This window comes from Schistocerca gregaria, chromosome 4, assembly GCF_023897955.1.
Source record: "Schistocerca gregaria isolate iqSchGreg1 chromosome 4, iqSchGreg1.2, whole genome shotgun sequence".
Classification (NCBI taxonomy): domain Eukaryota; kingdom Metazoa; phylum Arthropoda; class Insecta; order Orthoptera; family Acrididae; genus Schistocerca; species Schistocerca gregaria.
In genome coordinates, this window is record NC_064923.1 from 559,663,206 (window position 1) to 559,688,253 (window position 25,048).

At 39.5% G+C, this 25,048-nt stretch overlaps 1 protein-coding gene across 1 annotated transcript in view; it reads right to left on the reverse strand.

Annotated features, from left to right (window-relative positions):
- Positions 1 to 13,774: 13,774 nt before the first annotated feature.
- Positions 13,775 to 25,048, reverse strand: part of LOC126267813 (glycosyltransferase 25 family member-like) — a 75,659-nt gene continuing 64,385 nt past the window's right edge. The window contains exons 3-4 of the mRNA XM_049973119.1: positions 22,093 to 22,296; positions 13,775 to 13,949 (exon numbers count right to left, since the gene is read on the reverse strand). Coding sequence (XP_049829076.1) covers positions 13,775 to 13,949; positions 22,093 to 22,296 — 379 coding nt within the window. The remainder of the gene's footprint in view (positions 13,950 to 22,092; positions 22,297 to 25,048) is intronic.

A 25,048-nucleotide genomic window follows, 5' to 3' on the forward strand; every position in this document is an offset into this window, starting at 1 on the left:
CAAGTCAATGTTTGTGTTGTAAACAAGTAGTGTGTTGTCAAGTTTCATATTTTCACCTCTCTCCAATGTTTCATTAATGAATGGTATATCACTGTGGGAGGTGCATGACATTGTCTCATCAATTATAAACATTGTGTCATCAAAGTTATTCTGCTGTGCAGCATCGCGGTCATCTGCTGCACCTGCAACACTCATCTCTGACCTACTCAAACTTTCTACAGTAGGCATCCATGGCACCTGAACTTCAACTGTTCAACCATGGAATTCTATGCCACCTTCCCTGATTATGTTTTCACTCTTGTTATCAACAATGGACACACATTTTTCTGCCATGTTGTATGAATAAGCAAAAAATTAAAATTTCACAACAAATGGAAAAATTTCATATGCTAATTATTACACTTGACAATTGTAATTTATTCAACATCAAAGCCTGTTTTATGTCTGCTATGACACACAAGCTATTGTGTTGTAATTCTTTATGTTTTACTGCCAACACGTATCACACTGAAAAATACCTGTAAATTTTCCATAATAACATTCAAGGAAGGGAATAATGAGGACAGGTTTCTATCTACATCAAAAGAGGTGCTACCAAGCGTAACCATGCAAGAAACTTGCGTAGCTGCCCTGCCTTTGCTCTGCCAAACAAAACAGCTTACTATCGAAAATTTTACGTAGCCTGGGACCAACTCTTATTTCTTTCCAAAATTTCTTCTCAGTTTTTGCCTTTTTGTTTTACTTGCTCATCATTGTGATTCATGCAAACAGAAAATACAAACAGTTGGTTTCTATGACTAACAACAATATCATAGAAATTTCTTACAATAACAATAGTTAACAAACCCTATTTACAACTGGTGTCCTGAAGTCCTGTCACTTAGGTTGCCAGTTGTATTATAATAAAATAAAATAATTAAAGGAAAGAATGAAAAGAAGAAACGAAGGAAATTGATTCATAATTATCTTTTTACTTGAAATGAAAAGAGAATATTAGTTCAATTGCATTATTATGAAATTTTCTGCATGTACAAAATTGTGTTATTGTTTATTCACTTTATCTTGTGTCATTTCTTTTTATATGTCCATCACTATACATATGTTTATTATATTTCTTGTCTTCTGAAAGTTTCTCCTTCTTTTAATTTTACGAAATATGACTCCTTTTCCTCAACTTCAATCGTAGATGCAGGCAGCTGACTCCAGGGAACACCAGTGCCTCTCAAGATCATATAAAATATGAAGCAATTCTTCTTAACTTGGTTTTACTTCACTTTAATAAAAATATTTAATACTGTTATCAAGTCGTCTCCTATTCAGAAACACGTATGATACAGACAACTTGTACCCTATCATGCTCCAAACAGTACAGTGTAACAAAACTTCTATTTATCAGAGAGTGAAACAAAATCATGTACAAAAAAAGTGAATGATTTTTTATGGTCATTTGTCAGCACTTTGCTGTGCATTCATAATTAATGAAAATTCCAGGATGAATGTAACAATATTATGAGAAGGAAAGTTCCTACTCACCATTTAGTGGAGATGCTGAGTTGCATATAAGCACAACAAAAAGATCTTCACACTTAAAGCTTTCAGCCAGAGGCCTCTGTCAACAATAGACTTAATATGCACACACACACTCACGCAAATGCAACTCACACACATGACTGCAGTCTCAGGCAACTGAAACCACACTGCAAGCAGCAGCACCAGTGCATGATGGTGGTGGTGACTGGGTGGGGGAAAGGAGGAGGCTGGAGTGGGGTGGGGAGGGGGAGGGATAGTATGGTGGGGATAGTGGACAATGAAGTGCTGCAGGTTGGGTGGTGGGCAGGGAAGAGGTAGGGAGGGGCAGGGGGAGAAGTGGAAAAGGAGAGAAATAGAGAGAAATAAATTTAAAAAAGTAAAAAAAATAAAAAGACTGGATGTGGTGGTGGAATGACAGATGTGTAGTTCTGCAATGGGAGCAGGGAAGAGGCTGATGGATGAGGACAGTGACTAATGAAGGTTAAGGCAAACAAACAAACAAATGTGTGTGAAATCTTATGGGACTTAACTGCTAAGGTCATCAGTCCCTAAGCTTACACTCTACTGAACCTAAATTATCCTAAGGGCAAACTCACATACCCATGCCCGAGGGAGGACTCGAACCTCCGCCGGGACCAGCCGCACAGTCCATGACTGCAGTGCCTTAGACCGCTCAGCTAGTCCTGCATGGCAAAGGTTGAGGCGAGGAGGCTTATGGGAACGTATGATGTATCACAGGGAAAGTTCCCACCTGCGCAGTTCAGAAAAGCTGATGTTGGTGAGAAGCATCCATATGGCACAGGCTGTGAAGCAATCATTGAAATGAAGGATATCATGTTTGGCAAAGTGTTCTGCAACAGGGTCTTGTTTCTTGGCCACAATTTGTCAGTAGCCATTCATGCAGACAGACAGCTTGTTGGTTGTCATGTCAACATAGAATGCAGCACAGTGATTGCAGCTTAGCTTGTAGACCACATAACTGGTTTCACAGGCAGCCCTGCCTTTGATGGGATAGGTGATGTTAGTGACCAGACTGGAGTAGGTGGTGGTGGAAGGATGTGTGGGACAGGTCTTGCATCTACATCTACTACAGGAGTATGAGCCATGAGGCAAGGGATTCAGAGCAGGAGTTGTGTAAGGATGGGCGAGTATATTGCGTAGATTCAGTGGATGGCACAATACCACTGTGGGAGGTGTGGGAAGGATAGTGGGCAAGACTTTCTCATTTCAGTTCACAATGAGAGGTAATCAAAACCCTGGCATCCCTGCTATATGCTTCATAACTAATGTCTTTACCAACACTTATAGTTGGTCTTTGATTATATCGTTATCGCTGTTTCATTTTTTAATAAATTTTAACTTTACCATATCCAGGGGTCTTTCACCATGCATGTACCTACACAATGTTTTCGAACGATTATAGCAGGGAGTTGGTTGAAGGATTTGCTGTCAGTCATCTATGCTAGAAACAATGTTGACAAAATGCTAACTGGCCATGCCTTCAGGCGGGCAGTCAGAGCACACATCCTCATCCACATACAATGGCATCGCTGACATAAGACATGGTTAAGCTGAATGACGAGGAGAGAGTTGAAATGGAAAGGCTGTTGGGAGGAGTTCAATCATTGATCTTTGATCAGAAAAATGTGGTACTGTCAGTCGTTAACAAATTTCAAATCACCTACGGATCCCTTCAGCAAAGAGGGCCTACTTCAACATTGTGGGTTATGTATTTCAAGATAGTCACCCCGGTGAAACAGTTCAGAGGGAAAGAATGAATGTGTAACTGGAGTCTACTCCTGGTCACTACTTTAAAAAAAGTGTTGCTCTTCTGTCATGAAGCTGGGCACTTGCTGCATGCGAAAAGTGATCATCTTTATACAAGACAGTATGACCTTCAACCATTATGTGAAAAATTTCGGTGGAGTCCAGCAAAGTTAAGGTGGGGGGGGGGGGGGGTAGAGGCTTCAGTGAAAGTGTTCTTGCCAAGTGGACACAAGGGAATGTCAATCTGCAAAATGTGTCTGCTGTCATAGAAACCTACTGCCAGGTGGCTGCTGTTTCGTCTGAGGAGCACATTCATGCAAGTCAGACCAGAGTGGCTTGAGACAATGTTGACTCTTGCAAACTGAAGGCATGGTTTCACCAGCATCCCCCCCCCCCCCCATTTCCAGAGACAGACATACTCATGTCAGTATGCAGTGGAGTAGTTGGTGGGGAGCAGGTGAATTGTCAGTACTGCAGTATAAATATTCCAGAATTATCTCCAACAAGAATCATGGGAGACAATGTATAATACAGAAAATATTTCTGATAAGTTTCAGAAATTCATGAATATTTTTAAATATTATTTTAATCTTGCTTTTCCATTGAAAGCAAAAACAAAGCAAACCACTAAAAGCAACAAGTGGATTACCAGTGGTATAAGGAAATCTTGTGTTAGAAAATGGTACCTGCACAATATTGCAAGAAGCTATAACACTACTCAGGAGTTTGATAGTTACCTTACAAAATATAAATCTATAACACTACTCAGGAGTTTGATAGTTACCTTACAAAATATAAATCTATCTTAAATAAAATAATAAAGGAAGCAAAGAAACGAGACAATGACAAATACATAGAAGATGCTTCAAACAGAACCAAAGCAATCTGGCAAGTTGCAAAGAAAAGTAGAGTTAATAATACAGTATTAAAGGCGGGCTTGGAAAACATTAATAACCCACAGGAAGTAGCTAATATGTTTAATAACTATTTTATAAATGTAACAGAGAAAGTACTACAACAGACTTCTAATAGAAAACAGCATACAGAAACAGGGAACAAAGTCTCAAGCAGATCAATGTTTCTGTACCCAACAAATGTAGAAGTAGTTCAGGTTACAATAAAAAGTCTCAAAATGAAACACTCTGCAGGTATAAATGATATACCTGATTTCATTATAAAGAAGTGTGGGGACTTGATTTCTGAGCCCTTAACCCACCTATGTAACCTATCTTTTGCTACAGGAACTTTTCCCTCATGTTTGAAAATAGCAAAAGTAAAGCTATTATACAAGAAAGGAAACAAAGATGATGTTTCCAACTACAGACCCCTGGAACTTCTTTCTGTTTTCTCAAAAATATTAGGAAGACTTTTCAAAAAGAGGCTATCAGACATCTTAGAGGTAAATAGCACTCTGTCAGACTCTCAACATGGATTTAGAGCAAACCGCTCAACCGAATCTGCAGTTCACTCCTTTCTATTAGAGGCACTGATTGCTTTAGACAACAAAAAACTTACCATGGGCATATTTTTAGATTTGTCAAAGGCATTTGACGCCATAAATCATGACAAATTGCTACACAAGCTAGAAAATCTTGGCATTATGGGAACAGCTAACAACTGGCTCAGCTCTTACCTTAAAAACAGGGAACAGTATGTGGAAATAGATCAAGAAAGGGACAATGTCATTAGGAAATATAATTCCAAGCTACTGACTGTTAAATATGGAGTGCCACAAGGATCAGTAATGGGTCCTGTTCTGTTCTTACTCTATGTAAATGACCTAAACATAAGCAATGACAGCAGTAAAATATTTCAATTTGCTGATGATACAAGTGTTCTAATTACAGGAAACTCAGAAGAAACTCTTGTAAAAAACATAAAAAGAAACCACTGACAGGCTACCATGTTACTTTGATGACAATGACTTAATAACAAACACAGAAAAACTGTAGCTATGGATATACACTCAGCACAAACAAAAAATCTGATATCACCCAATCTAGAGCTATATGGACAGACAATTGCCAAAACAGCCTGTACCAAATTTCTTGGACTTCATCTACAAGGTAACTTAAAATGGAAAGCACGTATTGAGCAAATGAACAAAAAATTAAGTACTTCTTGTTTTGTGCTGTGTACATTATAAAATTGTACCAGCTACAACACCTTTCAGTGTGTATATTATGCAGTTGTACACCCTCACCTCCGGTATGGGATTATGTTCTGGGGAATTCTGGAGCTGGCCAGTGTGGCCGAGCGGTTCTAGGCACTTCAGTCTGGAACCGCGCGACCGCTACGGTCGCAGGTTCGAATCCTGCCTTGAGCATGGACATGTGTGATGTCCTTAGGTTAGTTAGGTTTAAGTAGTTCTAAGTTCTAGGGGACTGATGACCTCAGATGTTAAGTCCCATAGTGCTCAGAGCCATTTGAACCATTTGAAATTCTGGAGATGGCATCAAAACATTCAAAATTCAAAAAAAAAAAAAAAATTATAAGAATAATGGAAGGGGTCGATAATCGCAAATCATGTAGACCATTGTTTCAAAAAATGATGATCCTGCCACTTCCTTGCATATATATACTTGAAAATATAATGTATTTAAAGCAAAACTTACATACAAAAAGACCACTCATCAGTCAAAATCACACAATACACAAGTATGATATGAGACAAAAAGTATATGTACATCTTCAAAGCACCAACACAAAGTTATTTCAAAACAGCCTTATCCATCCTAGTATCAAACTATACAATGCCTTACCAGATACAATTAAACACATACAAAACATTGGTCACTTCAAATCTAAACTGAAGTTGTACTTGGTTGATCACTGCTTTTACATAGTAAATGAATACCTACAAAACTAAATTTTTGAGTGTTTACCCACTGTAGTCTCATTCAGAAGAACATTTGTATTTTATCTCTCTGTATATAGCGTAACAACATTTATTTAAGTATTCATCGTTAATTGATATATTAATGTGTGTTATTATGTACTATGGTGTATTATATGTAAAACTGTTTAATATTAACAAAAAAATTGAAATATCTATTGCACATTGTGCAGCTGTAGATGAAATGGATCAATAAGTCAATCAATAAATCAATCAGCCCAAGAAATAGGCAACGGATGTTTGATAAAGATGATTGGCCAAAACTTCCACAGCCTTAAGTTCAAATGCACGGATAAAGTTGTCACACTCACCCAGACCACACAAACCTTAAAAGTTGGCTCCCAAATGCTGACTGCTGTGGACCCTACAATGTTGTTTCAATGAACCTACATAGTGAAACACTCTGATGAAGATCTGAAGCACTTTTTCACCCATGAAATGGCACCATATTCATTATCTTTGTTTAATGAAGATGGAATATGAAAGGGAACCAAATCTCTATTGTACAAGGCTTTCAAGCCAGCAGCTGTTCCCATAGGATTACAAAATAAAATTGTTGTTGTGGATGGAGGCTTCCTTTTTCACAAAGTTATGTGGAACAAGCATGAATCTTTTGGTGCATCTGCAAAATGTTTGTCAGCTGGCACTACAGATCTACAGTGACTGTTGTGTTTGGAGGGCACTCAGGACAGGCAAATCAGTGAGGCACTAAAAGCTCATAAAGAGCTCGGCATTCGAACTGAAGACTACAGTAAATAGAAAGTTTGATGAGAGTACACTACTGGCTCTTTCCCAGGAGAAGTCTTTGGAAATGAAATGAATAAGATCCACCTCATTCAAATGTTGAGAAAACATTTGGAAGAATCTTCCATTTGAGTACTGGAAGCAGCAGAGAATGCTGATTTACTGATTGTGAGAACAACTTGTTCTTAGTCACCCAGATTCGATACTGTGCTTGTGCTCAGTGAGTCATCCTGTGTGGGGCTCCCAGCAATGCCACCTACAGCAACATCTACCTACTGAAGCCAGGAAAGAAGGGGCAAGCTGACACATACTATACCATCTCATAGTACCAGTTTGAGAAGAAACACCTCCTTCTCTTGGATGCCTTCCCTGGGTGTGACACGACCTCTGAGGCAATCGGGCGTGGGAAAATCAAACTGTCAATATCATCAACAGTACCCCAGCATTGAGGGCAACAACTATGGTGTTCTACAAGGCATCTGCAACTCAACCAGAGATCAGCGGAGCTGAGGAGAGGATCCTGATAGCAATGTATGACACCGGAACAACGACCACCCACAGCATCAATAAGCTGAGATATCATATGTTTGTGGAGAAGTTAACAAAGGTGAAGTTCATGTTGCCCAACTTCCTCCAACACTCGACACTGCAGACCTCCACAGTTACAGAGCATTCCTCCAGGTTTAGTGATGGATGGGAAACACGCTAGACTCACTTGAATGGCGTTATAAGCAGGACAGCCTCGGACTCACTCCCATTCCTGTAATGAAAGAACATGCTCCCCAAGAGATTCTGAAACTGGTGTTCTGCAGCTGCAGAAAAGGGATGCATCAGTGTACACATTTGCTGCAGATCAGGCCTCAAGTACCTCACTGTGTGCAAGAACTGTGTGGGGACTTTTCCCATATGTGGAACTCAATGTAGAGTTGGAGCCCTCTCACTGGGGATTTTTATAAGTATTTACTTAATATCTCTTTCCCAGCAACTTTTGTATGATATGTTCATGCAAATAAATAAAACACCTAACATATTTAGAAAAGTCTTCAGTCATTAAATACATATTTAGGAAACAAGAAACCAGCTGTACATGTCAAAATCACGAAAAATATAGATTTTAAATTTTAGGAACAGGTTAAAGTAATGAAGAATTTAAATTTTAAAATTTTCACTGAATTCATTAAAACTAATTTAAAAAGCATTCAGATGGCATAATATAGCCACAGAATTAAGCTAAAATTGTTTCTCATAATTGCGGACATAAAAATTTGCGGAAAGACAACAGTGTGAATTTAAGGCTTTCCTCAAATTTTCTTTATGAGTCGAAAAAATTTCAAAATCGGACTAATTTCGAAACATTGGTGCATTTGGAACTAATGGATTGATGCTCTACCACTTTTGGGCAGAGGGGCATTGATAAAAGTCACAGTGTGACACAGCAAGCTGGGATATTTTTACTTTCACTCTTGTTTTGCCATCTGCGTACTTAAATTTTGTGTGTGTGTGTGTGTGTGTGTGTGTGTGTGTGTGTGTGTGTGTGTCTGACTAATTATTTTTTAACATAAGTGAGTATAATCTGCATTTTCATAAAAGAGGAAGGTTGGCTCTCAGTTTTAAATAATATAGCACCAGGTCTAATTTTGTGGTTAGTCTTACGTATGTAATTTATTTTATAATTTATTTTGACTATGACTAGTTAGTATCTTCTCTTATAGAGTGAAATCAGTAATTTTTTTGTAATATAAATTCCATTGTTGACTATTGAACAAATATAAATTCTGTACATTTGGAGGACCAACTAATATTTTTCTTAAACGATCTATTTGGCTCTATTTGAAAACATGTTAGCAAAGGCAGCCCTTCAGTACTTCTCAAGTAATTTCCTATTTTGCCAAAAGTATTGTTTGCGTAACTATATTTGTTAATTTAATTGTTTAAACGAAAAATTTGGTTTAACCCTTGTAGTAGAAGAAACTGTTCAAAAGAAGCAATTTTTCGACATATTCAGTTAATTTAATGAGTTAAGTTTTTAAATGTAATTTCTGTATATTAAACATCAAACAATGTGTAATTTCAGTGCCTATTATTGTGAGGATATATGAGGGGTGTTTAAAAAGTCCATGCAAAGTCCGAGAGATGGCACCACCGGCGCGTATCGGGGTCATGTTTAGTTAGTAGCATGTTTGGAAAGAACACACACCAAGTTTCAGCCATATTGGTCTATTCCTTTGTGTTTGGCATTCGTTTGAATCAAGGTAGTTGAGTGATTGTCAAAAAATGGACGTAAAAGAATTTCATGTGGTGATTTAAACATTACTTTATGAAAGACAAAATGCCTCAGAACACTTAAGAGAAGCTTGATAAACATTACGTTGACTCTGCACCTTCGATTAGAACAGTTTATAAGTGGTTTCAAAATTTTCGGAGTGGCCACATGGGCACAAGTGGTGTTGAACTTTCTGGATACCCTGTGGAGTTTACAACTCCAGAAATCATTGATAATATCCATGATGTGGTGATGGATGACAGAAGAGTTAAGGTACTTGAGGTTGCCAGTGCTGTGGGCATCTCGAATGAATGGGTACATCATATTTTGCATTAATATTTGGACATGAGAAAGCTATCTGCAAGATGGGTTCTGCGATTGCTCATGCTTGACCAAAAACAAAATTGTGTGGAGTGTTGCTAGGATGGTTTGCAGCTGTTCAGGAAGAATCTGCAGGACTTTAAGCATCATTTTACCTCATTTCATCACTGTGGATGAAACACGGGTACATTAGTATACTCCTGAGACCAAACAACAATCTAAACAATGGGTTACCAAGGGAGAATCTGCACCAAAAGAGGCGAAGACCATTACTTCAGCTGGAAAGGTTATGGTGACTGTCTTTTGGGATTCGCAAGGGAGAGTTCTCATCGACTATCTGGAAAAGGGTAAAACTATTACAGGTGCATATTATTCATCATCATTGGACCCTCTGAAACCGAGCAGCAAGATAAACACTGGTGACTGGACTGGAAAAAAAGTCCTTTTCCATCACAACAATGCACCAGCACACACCTCAGCAGTTGTGGTTCACAAAATTAATGAAAATAGGATTCCAACTCGTTTCACATCCCCCCTATTCTCCAGACTTGGTTCCCTCGGACTACTATTTCTTCCCCAATTTGAAGAAATGGGTGGCGGGACAAAGATTTTATTCAAACAAGGAGGTGATTGCAGCAACTAATAGCTATTTTGCAGACTTGGACAATTCCTATTATTCAGAAGGGTTCAACAAATTACAACAGTGTCAGATGAAGTGTATAAGTCTAAAAGGAGACTATTTTGAAAAATAGAAAAGGTTTACCTCAAACACGTGAGTAGTTCTTATTTTGCACAGTCTTTTCAAATGCCCCTCATATAAGGGCCCGATTTTTGGTTCTGAGGCAGTCATTCCATGATCGAATTTAAGTCGAGACCCCCATAATGGTTGGATCAACAACAATACATCAACTTAACTGTGAAATAAGTGTAGCACAATTAGGCTGTGTTGTAAAACAATGACAGTGTCTTTTCCATATGTACCTTTTCATTCTTCAAGAATTATGAAATGTGTGAATAGGCTTTTACTGCTCATAGATGTTCATCTACATCTACATTTATACTCCGCAAGCCACCCAACAGTGTGTTCAACAGAAAACTATTGTAGCAGTACGTGGATGTTTGCCTGCTAACTATTAATGAGGCTTATCGAAAGCTAAACAATAGTGCACTGGCCATATAACTGCATATCATTGATGGGGGTTGGGGGGGGGGGGGGGGGGTGAACAGTGAAAGTAAATAACGGTGAAACACAAACACAAATGTGCACCTGTCGGCTACATCATTTAAAGTAGTCAGTGTTTGTCTTCCACCCCTGATTTTTCAGCCTGTATAGTTATGCAGTACATCGCCACTGCGGTCCATCAACGAGGAAATAAAGCAGGTGAATGTCACAACAGCACATTTAAAAAGGGTAAAAAACAGTGTTAAGCCAATGTTGGAAAAATTTGCTTTTATTTGGATCCCCATAAAAATTGAATTACTACAGCAGTTTTCAATTTTTTTACTTTTAATTGGCACAGCAGTTTGTCTTCTTTATTTTACTATAGAAAAGTTATTTCCAGAATATGGACTGGTGTCAGGTTATAAGCAAAACACTGGAAAAAGTCCAAAAATCTTGATGTCCCACCCCTCCCCCTCCTCCCATCTTTGAGGTCAAAAATTTAGATTTTACATACCCTCACCATCATACAATCCTAGGAAAAAATTTTTTTTGCCACAGTTAATGTAAGCTGAAACCCCCTACATACTGCGCAAAAAAGGAAGATCGGAGCTAAATGACATGCCAGTAAGAAAGTTGTTTGAGATGGATCACAGTCTCAGATTGTGCAAAGCTAGAAAAAGCAAATACTTATAACTGTCCCAGTATTTCTCCTCAATAAATTTAGAGAAACAATGGAAACACTAAAGGCAGATGGCCAGATAGGAATGTAAACTATGCTTTCCAAGTAACAGGAAGAATACACTGCGCTCAACCAAATTTATTCCTCTTAAGCACTAAGGGGCTAAGATTAGACACATTTTTTCAAGAAAATAATCATTGATGTTCATTTACTGAGTCTGAAATTGTAATGAATGAATTGACATATTCACAAAATAGTGGAATCATGCTTAGGAATTTCCTTATCTCTGTTCAGCCATTTCATTATGGTCTCCAACAGTTACTATGAATCCCCTCAAGTGAAAGTCAAAGTCATCGCTTTAACAACGATACTCTTGAGACCTTCCCTATCCTCGTCCAACTGAATTAGTTCCCTATTGCTAAGGACATTCACAGACTTTAAGAAAACAACCAACCACAAGTTGCCTTGAAAAATTTTACTTAATTACTACTTTTAATTAGCTTCCCATTCATCTTTAGGTTATCCACTTAAGGTGATTTATGAATGTTTACTATGAATTTATGACAAACAGTTTGAACAGCCAAAAAAAAAAAAAAATATTAAAACAGAGCATAAATCACTATTATTTGAGTTACAACAAAGGACACATTCAGGGCACTGTAGGGTAGTTCAAAACTTGCAATAGAGTATATAGCCAACAAAAAAAACACTTTTTACTATTAAATAACTTTATTTTTCAAAAAATATTCCATCAAATACAAAACATAAAACATACACATGTAAAATGATGGCACTAAAATTAACAGTGACATTGCCACTTACGCACAATGAACAATGCATAAAATATTTAACAATATATAAAATATTTATGAATGGCAGTTAAAATTACAAAATAAAATAAAAGCTACAAAATATGGCACCATCAAGATTGAAGCGTTATGTTAGGTAACTGTTATAACATTCATTCACTCATGGCTGTATAATTTTCACTAAAGAGATTACTATGACTTCACAGAAATATGCTTCACTGTTTTGACCTAATGGTGTGAGCTGTCATTCTATCAACACCATTTCACTTTACCTCCCTGCTAGACAACTGCAAAATCAATGTAGTCATGCACTAATTCCAACTGAAGTCTACTTCTCTATAAATCTCAAAAATAAGCAAAAGAATATCATAAGAAACACTGTTCTTTGGGGACACCATAACATTAAGCATTATGACAAATCTTTTACAACAAAGACATACAAGAAAACTTTAGCACAAATAAATAACACATCATCATAATCAGGTCCATAAATCAGATATGAAAGAAATGTATGCAAACAAATGTTTGTTAAATGTAGATTGCATAGCCTTAGAAGCAATATAGACAGAGTAATTGTACAGCAGTAGCACAGGGTATACAAAAAATCCAGTTTTATCATCACATTATCACTACCAACTAAACATTCATGGGTAGCAGTAAAAAAAAAATCTGTATAAGAAAATGATATGTCCTACTTAAAAAGCTCAGTCTTGGAGATAATAGTATAAAAATTCTTCTTATTACAGTACCAAGCACTTCCAAAGCTGTAACAGCATTTGGAGTGAAGTCTATGGTGTCATTAAATTTTCACTTATAATACGCAACATCTGTTCACTGAAAGAACTTTAATTTTGTCAGCTTATTAATGACAGACTAACAGTAAGAATTTCAGCCACATTGAGTCACAAAACTTTTGTATTATATCTGGTGGCAATATTATATATTTCACTTTGCACATATGAAGATCAACATGACCTTTCCAAGTTTTTATGAATACCCAGTCTTTACGCATGCCATTTTAATTGTAAAGTTTCTTAATCTGAAAGTCCCCAATGTAACCATTATTAATAATATTAAAACACAGTTCTGTAAACATTACTTTTATAGTTTCAGTCTCCCTCTTTTCTTCTCATGCAGTAATAACGTTAAACTCCCTGCTAAGAGACCGATCATGTTTAATAATTCTGAACTTTATGTTTCACTGAGCTGACCAACTACAATTTTGAAATGTGTTGTATAGAAATGAAATGAAGCAAGGTTTGACAGCAAAAAAATGTGAATTTTTTAATATCTCTTACAGTTCAGTATATTTGATTAGAATTAGTGAAAGGAGAGTGGTGACACAAAAGTTTTTCAACAGATCTAAGCATTAATTTTATGATAAAAAACTGTAACCTGTGATATATATATATATATCTCCCTTTTATAGTAAAATCATTCACTACAGTGTCATGATGACATACAAACCATACATTTTTGTAAACAACCGTGTAGCTGGTCAGTAGTGATGTAATGAAAATTTTATTCCTTACATAAATGTTGAAGTATGACTATATGAAAACTGTAAAATGATAGGATACTATCTTTCTATAATGGAACTTGTTTACAGCTCTTCTCCTGTTACATGATAATGCTTCTCTGGTTCCTTCACTACTGCAGAATCCTCTGTGTCACTAATATAGCCTTCTTCGCCAGTGTAGTGTGTTGGGTAGACAAGCAGAGGCTCAGCTGAAAATGCTATCAGGTTTCGATTTGAAAAGTATTCCTTCCATGTATCACTGAAAAATGGAGAACATCAGTTGTTAAAGTTATGACTCTGGCTTAAATATCATCTATAAAATGAATTTCTTCTTAAGTAAAATGTATAATTCTAGAGATATTTTTAACATGGTAAATCAGAGTAACTGATGTTAAACAATTCAAGAGCCTTTCAGCTATATTATATTATAAAAGAATCTCATATGCCAAATCATACTACATTTTGTCATTAATAAACAAATTTATAGCAGAAAAATCTTAAGATATTCTATGTAAAGAAACATTAAAGCATATTCACACTGTAACTAAATGCGTCAGGGATCCCGTATTACACATGATACTGCTGACTATTCTACAGAGACACAAATGAAAGTGTTACACCAAACTGATGCTTCAAAGAAACATCCTGGTAGTAGGGCTTGACTCTGGGACCTTTGCCTTTCATGGGCATGAGCTCTACTGATTGAGCTGTCCAGCTTGACTCATGACCCACCCTCAAAGCTTTATTTACACCAGTAACTCTTCTTCTACCAACAAAAATTCACAAATCTTATGAGAAAGGATATTGCAGAGAAATGGTTTAGCCACAGTCTAGGGCCATGCAGAGAGAACATTCATTCTGATACCTCAGTATATCGAAGCCTGTGGAATATATTGCTTAAAATCCATCCTCACACAAGCTTGTTTTCTGTATTTTGATAATACAAAAATCCAATTCTATATGATGACTATTTAGTGTGTGTATCATTACTGTAACTTTTTAGGTAGGCACAACAATACAGCACACCCAGAGTGCTGTGTCTCAACTACCCACTCTACTGAATTTAAGCCTGGTGCTCAGTGGTGGGAAGCCAGGTCATTTCTAGTGAGTTCTGTGGGCCAGACACTGACCGCAGTAGCAGTTCATTAAGTCTCACTTACAAACCATTGCACCTGCAGGATTTTTGACACCAGTTATCCTTCTGGAAACTGCTGCTATGTGGAACAGCCAAATCTGTCATCAGAGCCCACAAAGATATGGCTTATTCTGCAGTGTGGGCTTGTGGACACACTAATATTGAGCTGTCACAATGTTGTGCTTTTAAACTCTTGTTTCCGACTAATTCAATGACAGTGACTTTAACTCTGGTTATTCAGATTTGGAGCTTATTTTGATTAAATGTATATTGTCTCTGTTTGCAGACACCAAGATTAAATAGTGAAATTATAATTGTTCTATTAACTTTAAAACATTTATAGTGAATCCAGAACTTGAACTTTCTGTTTTTCAGTTTTGGCAATCTTCCAGTTAATCACTGATTGCCATTCTTGTTAGGACTTGAGCTAGTAAGGAAATTTTGATTTGCATGTAAATCAAACTCCCGAAAGGGGATTTGAGTTTTGGTCCAGTGCATATTATTGCCTCCAAACTGAGAAGTGTACTTTTCATGTGTTTATGAATAATCCAATGAAATTATGTTGGATTGTTTATATGAATATCTGTGCACCATCAGTGACATAAGATATATCACAGAGGAAGTGCACATACAAGTCATTGCCATCATTACAGTTTCAAGAAGGTTGAATCATTGGCACAAGAGACATAGAAGCAACACACCGACAGACTGCACAGACAATGGGCTGTAGTGTAGCAACTGCAAAAGAGTCGTTTACTGCTAACATCACACCACAGAGAATAGACTTGCACGGTGTGGATCAAAAGTTGACTGGGGTATCAAGTGGCATTATGTGGTCCTCAGTAATGAGTCTTGCTTTAACTTCGGGTGGTCAGATTAATGCTGATGTGTCCATAAATGATGTGGTGAAGGTCACAGGAAAGCGCAATTCTTGAGATCAATGTCTCCAACCACTGGGATCATTGTAAATAGTCATTTGTTATGACAACAGGAACAGTCTGGTAATTGCTGAAAGGAATCTGAATGCTTGCCAGTATTTTGCAAGAATGAGAAACCATTTTGTCACACCCGTCATTACCAGGGCACCAAATGGTATATTCCAACAGTGTAATGGAAGATCCCACACTACAATCCACATCGCAGATGCCTTGAGAGATGTACTGACCACTAACCGGTATTCCTATTTCCCTGATTTCCCATCTATAGAGCATTTCTGGGATGCAATGGGAAACACGTGTTTTCTTATGAGCCTCCAACCAGCATTCTTCATGTGTTTCAGGCATTGTAAGAAATTCTGTAAGATGACATTCAGTAGTTGTGTGCTTCCATGCCACAACGAACAGAAGAGAGCACTTATGCCCATGGAGGTTATGCCTCAAAATAATATTCAAAATGGGCATCAATTCTGAATGGAACGAAAGTTAAACCATTTAACATCTATAATGTGGCGAATATCTTTAAACTTTGATAAATATTGATTTGTGTTTCGTGGTGTAACACAGTTTCTGTCAGTTTAGTATAAATTAATCACCCCTAACATACATACATCTACATGTGAGTAGGCTACCCCGTAACATACTTCTGATTCCAGTCGCCTGTCTACTGGTGCCTTGACACTTGATGGGTTGTATCATTACACATTCATTACTAAAATTCTCAATAAAAGTGGGTAGGTGACACCAAGGATTTTGTCGAACTGGGAAGTCTTATTTTTATTCACGCACGAGTCAATGTTACAATCTTCCAGGATCACGCCACTGGAGGACGTGAAACAAGAGGGCAGAGAAGGGATAAGCACCATTTGCTGATTCGGATCACGTTCCAATTTCTTCGAATCGTTTTTAAAGGTCCCTAGTGGTTTCAACTGTGCACGAGAGTAAACATTGCGGTCGCGCTGGATTCCAAAGAGGTCGATCACCTGTAATGGAGATGCAACCCCATTATGTCCTTAGAGAAGGACTGAAAAGTCCGAGGGTATCAGCAGTGCCAAAGGTTGTCAAGAACGTCTTCCCGTTGCTAATCGCACTGCGAAGAATCGTTTTCGATCGCGAAATGTGTGGGAATCAACACTCAAGGGAAAGGGGTGGTCAGATTACCAACCTTTATGCGACCCCCTGAGGCCTTTTCTTGCCAGTTCTGAACGATGGTGGGTCTGCAATGCTTTTCTCGGCCACTCACAAGAAAACCTCGCGATTTCAAAAGCTGGACATCGAGGTTGTGATCTTCATCACAGAGGCTTCAAAAAAAAGGGGTGAAATGTGGGTAAAAGGCGCTGTGCCTGCCTTCCCATCGTGTGACACATTCTCGATAGCACTGGGCAGAATTATCGTGAAATTTGGTGCCAATGTGACATCATTAACCCATATTATGGGGGTTCGAAAAGTGGTCCTTTAATTCTGTTGAATTCTCTCATTCCTATGTGTTTTGGTTTATAGAAAGCCTGGCTTACCATATGACAAACAATTTATAGGAAGCCTTCCAACACAGATAAACATATAGACATCACTTCACAGCATCAACCAGTCGAGAAGCAAGTAATCTAAACACTCTGTCTTGTCATGACTTCCTCATAGCTTGGGATTGGAGCAGGGCATATTACGAGAAATGTTGATGATCAACATACACTATGTGATCAAAAGTATCCGGGCACCGCCAAAACAAACGTTTTTCATGTTAGGTGCATTGTGCTGCCAGCTACTGCCAGCTACTCCATATCAGCGACCTCAGTGGTTATTAGACATTGTGAGGGAACAGAATAGGGCGCTCTGCGGAACTCACGGACTTCGAACGTGGTCAGGTGATTGAGTGTCACTTGTGTCATACGTCTGTACGCGAGATTTCCACACTCCTAAACATCCCTAGGTCCACTGTTTCAGATGTGACATTTTAGTGGAAACATGAAGGGACACGTACAGCACAAAAGCGAACAGAGTGACCTCGTCTGTTGACTGACAAAGACCGACGACAGTTGAAGAGGGTCGTAAAGTGTAATAGGCAGCCATTTATCAAGACCATCACACAGGAATTCCAAACTACATCTGGATCCACTGCAAGTACCATGGCAGTTAGGCGGGAGGTGAGAAAACTTGGAATTCATGGTCGAGCGGCTGCTCATAAGCCACACATCATGGCGGTAAATGCCAAACGATTTCTCGCTTGGTGTAAGGATCGCAAACATTGGACGACAGAACAGTGGAGAAACGTTGTGTGGAGTGACGAATCACGGCACACAATGTGACGATCCGATGGCAGGGTGTGGGTTTGGCGAATGCCTGATGAACGTCATCTGCCAGCGTGTGTACTGCCAACAGTGGTGTTATGGCGTGGTCGTGTTTTACACGGAGGGGGCTTGCACCCCTTGTTGTTTTGCGTGGCACTATCACAGCACAGGCCTACGTTGATGTTTTAAGCACCTTCTTGCTTCCCACTGTTTAAGACCAATCTGGGGATGCCGGTTGCATCTTTCAACACGACCGAGCACCTGTTCATAATGCATGACCTGTGACGGATCTGTAATGGACTGGCTTGTACAGACTGACCTGAACCCTATAGAACACCTTTGGTAATTTTTTGAACGCCGACTGTGTGTCAGCCTTCACCGTCCGACATCGATACTTCTGCTAAGTGTAGTACTCCGCGAAGAATGGGCTGCCATTCCCCAAGACGCCTTCCAGCACCTGACTGAACGTATGCCCGCGAGAGTGAAAGCTCTCATCAAGGCTAAGGGAGGGCCAACACCATTTTGAATTCTTGCATTACCGATAGAGGGCGCCACGGACTTTTAAGTCATTTTCAGCCAGGTGTCCAGACACTTTTGATCACATAGTGTAGACAGAGCCTCCAGAAAAAATTTGTGTTTACAATACAGACAAGAAGATACGGAAACCACCTCCTTATTTTGTATGGTCACATCACGGTAGTATCGTAACTGAAAGCACAAGTAAAAATCCTGTGGAAAATTGATTAAAAAAACTTCATTTTCAGGCGCAAGACTCTTGGCGGCTTACAACTGACGTACTTAATCACAACCAAACTAAAGTGTATATGAAGTGACGTACAGCAGTGCGACGTCACTGATGGTTACTATGTATGTGTTTATAAAATGTCTGTATCTTCAAAACACAATATCCTTCAATATGCATGCATGTCTGATGGAATGTACACTGTCTATGACAATTACAGCCGTGGTAAACATTACGAAATAGTTTCTCAGGAATGCACGTCTGAAGGAAAAGACTATCACTGCTGATTACTGTTGTGGTAAACACAGCTTAATAATTTTAGATTCTGCGATTATGCACTAATGTCAGCTGTTTGCGGCATATAAAAATTTGTGCCGGATCGGGACATGAACCCTAATTTCCCGCTTATCGGGTGCCGTCGCCTTAATTACTTCGTCCATCAAAGCATACCTCTATGACCGATCCAAACTACCACGTGCGACGTGGTAACAACCCTTATGCTCGCAAAATTCCCTCTGCCGGAAACACGAATTGCACGAGCATAAGGGTTGTGACTGGGTGACATATGGAAGTTTGGATCGGTCCTGGGGGCGTGCTCTGATATCCGAAGTAATTAAGGCGACCGCTCGCGATAAGCGGGCAATCCGGGTTCAAGTCCTGGTCCGGCACAAATTTTCTTATGTCACAAACAGCTGGCGCCAATGCATGGTCGCAGAATTCGGAAACTATTTCGTAATGGTAGTGGGAAAGTGTATACAGGATGGTCCACTGATCGTGACTGGGCCAAATATCTCACGAAATAAACGTCAAACGAAAAAAACTGCAAAGAACAAAACTTGTCTGGCTTGAAGCGGGAAACGAGATGGCACTATGGTTGGCGCGCTAGATGGCGCTGCCACAGGTCAAAGGGATATCAACTAGCTTTATTATTTTTTTTTAATAGAAACCCCCTTTTTTATTCCATAGTCGTGTAGTACATTACGAAAAATGAATGTTTTAGTTGGATCACATTTTTCGCTTTGTGACAGATGGCGCTGTAACAGTCACAAACACATGGCTCACAATTTTAGACGAACAGTTGGTAACAGGTAGGTTTTTTAAATTAGAATACAGAACGTAGGTGCGTTTGAACATTTTATTTCGGTTGTTCCAATGTGATACATGTTCTTTTGTGAACGTAACATTTCTGAGAACGCATGCTGTTACAGCGTGTTTACCTGTAAATACCACATTAATGCAATAAATGCTCAAAATGATGTCCGTCAACCTCAACGCAATTGGCAATACGTTTAACGACATTCTTCTCATCAGCGAGTAGTACGCCTTTCGTAATGTTCGCACATGCATTGACAATGTGCTGATGCATGTTGTCAGGTGTTGTAGGTGGATCACGATAGCAAATATCCTTCAACTTTCCCCACAGAAAGAAATCCGGGGACGTCATATCCGGTGAACGTGCGGGCCATGGTATGGTGCTTCGACAACCAATCCACCTGTCATGAAATATGCTATTCAATACCGTTTCAACAGCACGCGAGCTATGTGCCGGACATCCATCATGTTGGAAGTACATAGCCATTCTGCCATGCAGTGAAACAGCTTGCAGTAACATCGGTAGAACATTACGTACGAAATCAGCATACATTGCACCATTTAGATTGCCATCGATAAAATGGGGGTCAATTATCCTTCCTCCCATAATGTCGCACCATATATTAACCCGCCAAGGTCGCTGATGTTCCACTTGTCGCAGCTATCGTGGATTTTCCGTTGCCCAATAGTGCATATTATGCCGGTTTACGTTCCCGCTGTTGGTGAATGACACTTCGTCGCTATATAGAACGGGTGCAAAACATCTGTCATCGTCCCGTAATTTCTCTTGTGCCCAGTGGCAGAACTGTACACGACATTCAAAGTTGTTGCCATGCAATCCCTGGTGCATAGGAATATGGTACGGGTGCAATCGATGTTGATGTAAAATTCTCAACATCGAAGTTTTTGAGATGCCCGATTCTCCGCAATTTGTCTGCTACTGATGTGCGGATTAGCCGCGACAGCAACAAAACATCTACTTGGGCATCATCATTTGTTGCAGGTCGTAGTTGACGTTTCACATGTGGCTGAACACTTCCTGTTTCCTTAAATAACGTAACTATCCGGCGAACGGTCCGGACACTTGGATGATGTCGTCCAGGATACCGAGTAGCATACATAGCACACGCCCGTTGGGCATTTTGATCACAACAGCCATACATCAACACGATATCGACCTTTTCCGTAACTGGTAAACGATCCATTTTAACATGGGTAATGTATCACGAAGCAAATACCGCCCGCACAGGCGGAATGTTACGTGATACCACGTACTTATACGTTTGTGACTATTACTGCGCCATCTATCACAAAGCGAAAAAAGTGGTGCAATTAAAACATTCATATTTGTTACGTACTACACGAATATGTAATAAAAAATGGGGGTTCCTATTTTAAAAAAACGCAGTTGATATCCGTTTGACCTATGGCAGCGCCATCTAGCAGGCCAACCATAGCGTCATCTGGTTTCCCCATTCAAGCTAGACGAGTTTCGTTCTTTGTAGTTTTTTCGTTTAATGCTTATTTCGTGAGATATTTGGGCTGGTCACTATGAATGAACCACCCTGTATAGTCGAAACCGGGGGGGGGGGGGGGGGGGGGGGGGACAATAAAAAGTCGCCTTAAACTGATCACCAATGCCATACAAAGAGTAGCGGAATACCAGAGAAACAGTTGCTAGCCAGAAAACACATTTTAACAACACACAAGGCCTAGGTAAAGAAAGAGATTCTGGAAGTTGAGATCTCTAAGGGTGAGCGTCAATTTAGTAGGAATGACGGCTATCAAGTTTACATGGCTTGCAGACATCAAAGAAGTAACTACCCAGCCATATAGGAACTAGAAGAATATAAACAATAATTAGGAAACCAGTACGATAGCACGGAGACAACAATAATTTGCTACTACACCCTATCTATTTTATTACATCTATCCGATGATGACGATCCACCAGTGAGAGGTTCAGAACATTATTTTACAGCGCCATCTCTTCGGAAAAATGCGAGAAAATATTTTTATAAACGAACGCGACGCAGATTTTCGATACCGTTCCGTCAGCCGGGTATAACAAACGACTCCTGAAGAAGATCTCAGCAGAAAGCTCGGAACATCGACTTTTGGGAGAAGTTTGAAGAGGACTTGGCATCAACGCCCATAAGATCATATTTTTATTTCTCGGTCTATTTAGTACGGAAATGGCAGAAGAAACTCACTTGGGGTGCTTGTCGAACATGACGGGCAGGTACTCGTCCACGGGCATGAGCTTGTCGAGCGGCTTGGCGTCCACCAGCTTCCGGGCGCCCTGCCGGCTCAGCAGGTACCCCAGCGTCCAGTAGGAGTAGCTGGCCTTCACCAGGTTGTCACTGCCCTCCACAAACGGCTCCTCGGCTTCCTGCATCCTCTTGCGTCCCAGGTATCTGCGCACAAAAACAAATCGGCGTCACCGGCACTTAGCAGCAGACCTTCGTGAGAAATGTAGTTGCTAGGTCGCACTAGTATAAGTACGACATTTTCGAATGTGTACTTGCTAAACCCCCGACACAACTACAATTTGTATCCCGTCCTTCACTTCGCCTTCACACTGACACTACATATGTCAATCGGAGAGCAAGATACAAATGTTGAGTACAGCTATATAGCTCAGGTAACGAATGGGATACTATTAGCGCCCAAGGCAACAAAAAAATGTACCCCATACTGACGTACGGGATACAAATTGTACACGTGTCGTCTTCTTGTCTCCGTGCAGTTCAATTGAAGTACAGATTGCAAATATAACGTACCTCTATTTCCACCTTTTTGTTACCAGTGTACATATAGAGGTCAACGGAAGTCTGGTATACATATGTTACATACGTAGTTCCTTCTGTCATCAGTAGTACTGATATGTACGTAAGAAAAGACTATTAGTAATAGTGGAGACGAAATAAACAACACATCTACAATTTGTATCCCTTGATCCATTTAGGGTGTACTGAAGAGAAGGATACATCGTTGAAGTGAAGAACACGACAATAATGCTAGTGAAAGCGAAGAAATCGACTTACGGCAAACTCGTATTCCGTACTGTACTTAGGCAACACACTTCGAATGAGCTTTTAATTTGTATCGGGTGTTTAATTTACGGTTTAGTGAGGCAGGCGATACATAGTTCAAGTGAACAACGGGACAGCAATGTTAGCCAAAACTAAGAAATCGACGTACGCTAAACTTGTATCCCGTACTGCACTTAAGCAATACAGTTCGAAAGAGTTTCGAGATACAACTGACATACACGTAACGTGATGTATTATTTGCTAGTAATATATTTCATTCATTTCTTTCTATTGTATTGTGCGAAGAAATACTAAGGTACAAACACGCTATATCGTTAACGTGAAAATACTACTGGCCGTTATGTATGGGAAGTACAGTTTTCTCCCTCGCATTCCTTTGTTTCTGAATATTCTTCTCAGTTCTTTCATCTTTGTAATACATGCTCTCTGGCCAATTCTGACGTCATTGGACAAAGTCGACGGGTTGTATCCCCTGATAAACCTGACCCCCGGCTTCATTAGACCCGAATTATTTCATTTCGCATTACACAGGGAGCGGTACGACGGGTCACTGCATATGTTTCAACCAGTACACTGAGCGAGCAGTAAAAACCAAGAAGAAATTTGGAAACGGAATTAACATTCAACATTGAACAATAACACTTTAGAAAATGAATTTTAATCATCAGTTGTTTTATTTATTGATTTCAGTTATAGGCTATCATCGTTCAATGTCTGTCAACATCGAATTTGAAAAAAATTTTTTTTTAAAGAATGCAATGTACACGAAAATGACATAACTCACCAAAATTATGGATCAAATTTACATAAGTACACTTACATGGTAAAACAGATCAGTTATAAACATGTCCCGATTTCCTTAGAAGCTGATACGAGATCTTCGAGATTGTCGCAGTGAAACCACCCAAACAACTCCTTGAAATATCAACGCAAACTCTTCACAGATAGCACACTCCACACTTTTTTCTAGTTCACTCACTCTCTCCCCCTCTTCCACTCCCACTACATCGGCGCTATGTCATTCATCCTCCCTCCACATCAGTCCTCCCTCTACTGCCAGTCGATGAATCGCGCGGTGTTTGTGTGGAACGATAGGTTTAGGAAGGGTTGGGGAGGTGAGGGGCGAGGGGAAGGCAGCGTCAGCTGCTTCCTGCAGTGCTGACATCGTTACCCGTAACTATTTGTGCAGTCTACGAGTAGCCTACCGTTGGCAGCGCTTGCAGACAAATGAATATTTAACATACATAGGAAGAGACTGGCTGTGTGAGCATGCGCAGCCAACATGAAAATAAGAGGTTTGTTAATAACACTGAAAGAAGGATTTTACCTGTAATCGTACCAATGACTACCGGTGACAGTTTACGTGCTGAATCTGGAGGGTTATTATTCTCAACAAAAATAAAATCTACAGGAAAACTTCTGAATAATTACTTAACGTAGGTATATAGACTTTGTGACAGTGGTAAACATACTCATTCTATTTTGGATTAAATTTTAAAAGGAACATAAAATTGAACTGCATTTCGTTGGTAGCCCTAGTTTTCAGTCCATGAATACAACAAATAATGTTTAATTTGGCAGATAAAGAATTTTTTGGGCGCAGCAAGATTAAATGTAATATCTTCTTTATATGTGACAGGCTTCTCTGTTTATCTTTTCTTTCTCCCCTTCGACCATGCTCTATTTAACTCAGACGCTGTAAGAGCGTATAACGTTGCGTGCGCGTTACCGCATAGTTCGGCCACCTGTTGGTAACATTATGAAGTATTGCGAAGCTTTATTGTACGAGCGAGGCGAAGCGAGCGCAGCCACGGCTGAGCGGCGAACGGGGCAACTTCGTCAGGCTTCCGTACTTCACGAATGAACTGCTTAATTTGAACGCTTCACGGCAGTGAAATGAATGAAGTAGTTCACGGGAATGAACGAGTTCGACCCATCTCTGTGACAATGGCGGTACAGCGGTACAGAAAAACCTCGAGGAGGGGGGGGGGGTCTAAATATAAGGGCGAGTTTCCAATGATGGCGTCATCCAACAATGTGTGTGTGTGTGTGTGTGTAGCTTTTATTGTCCATTCCGTTCCTTTCTAGTGCTTTCGATAGATGGCGCATATCG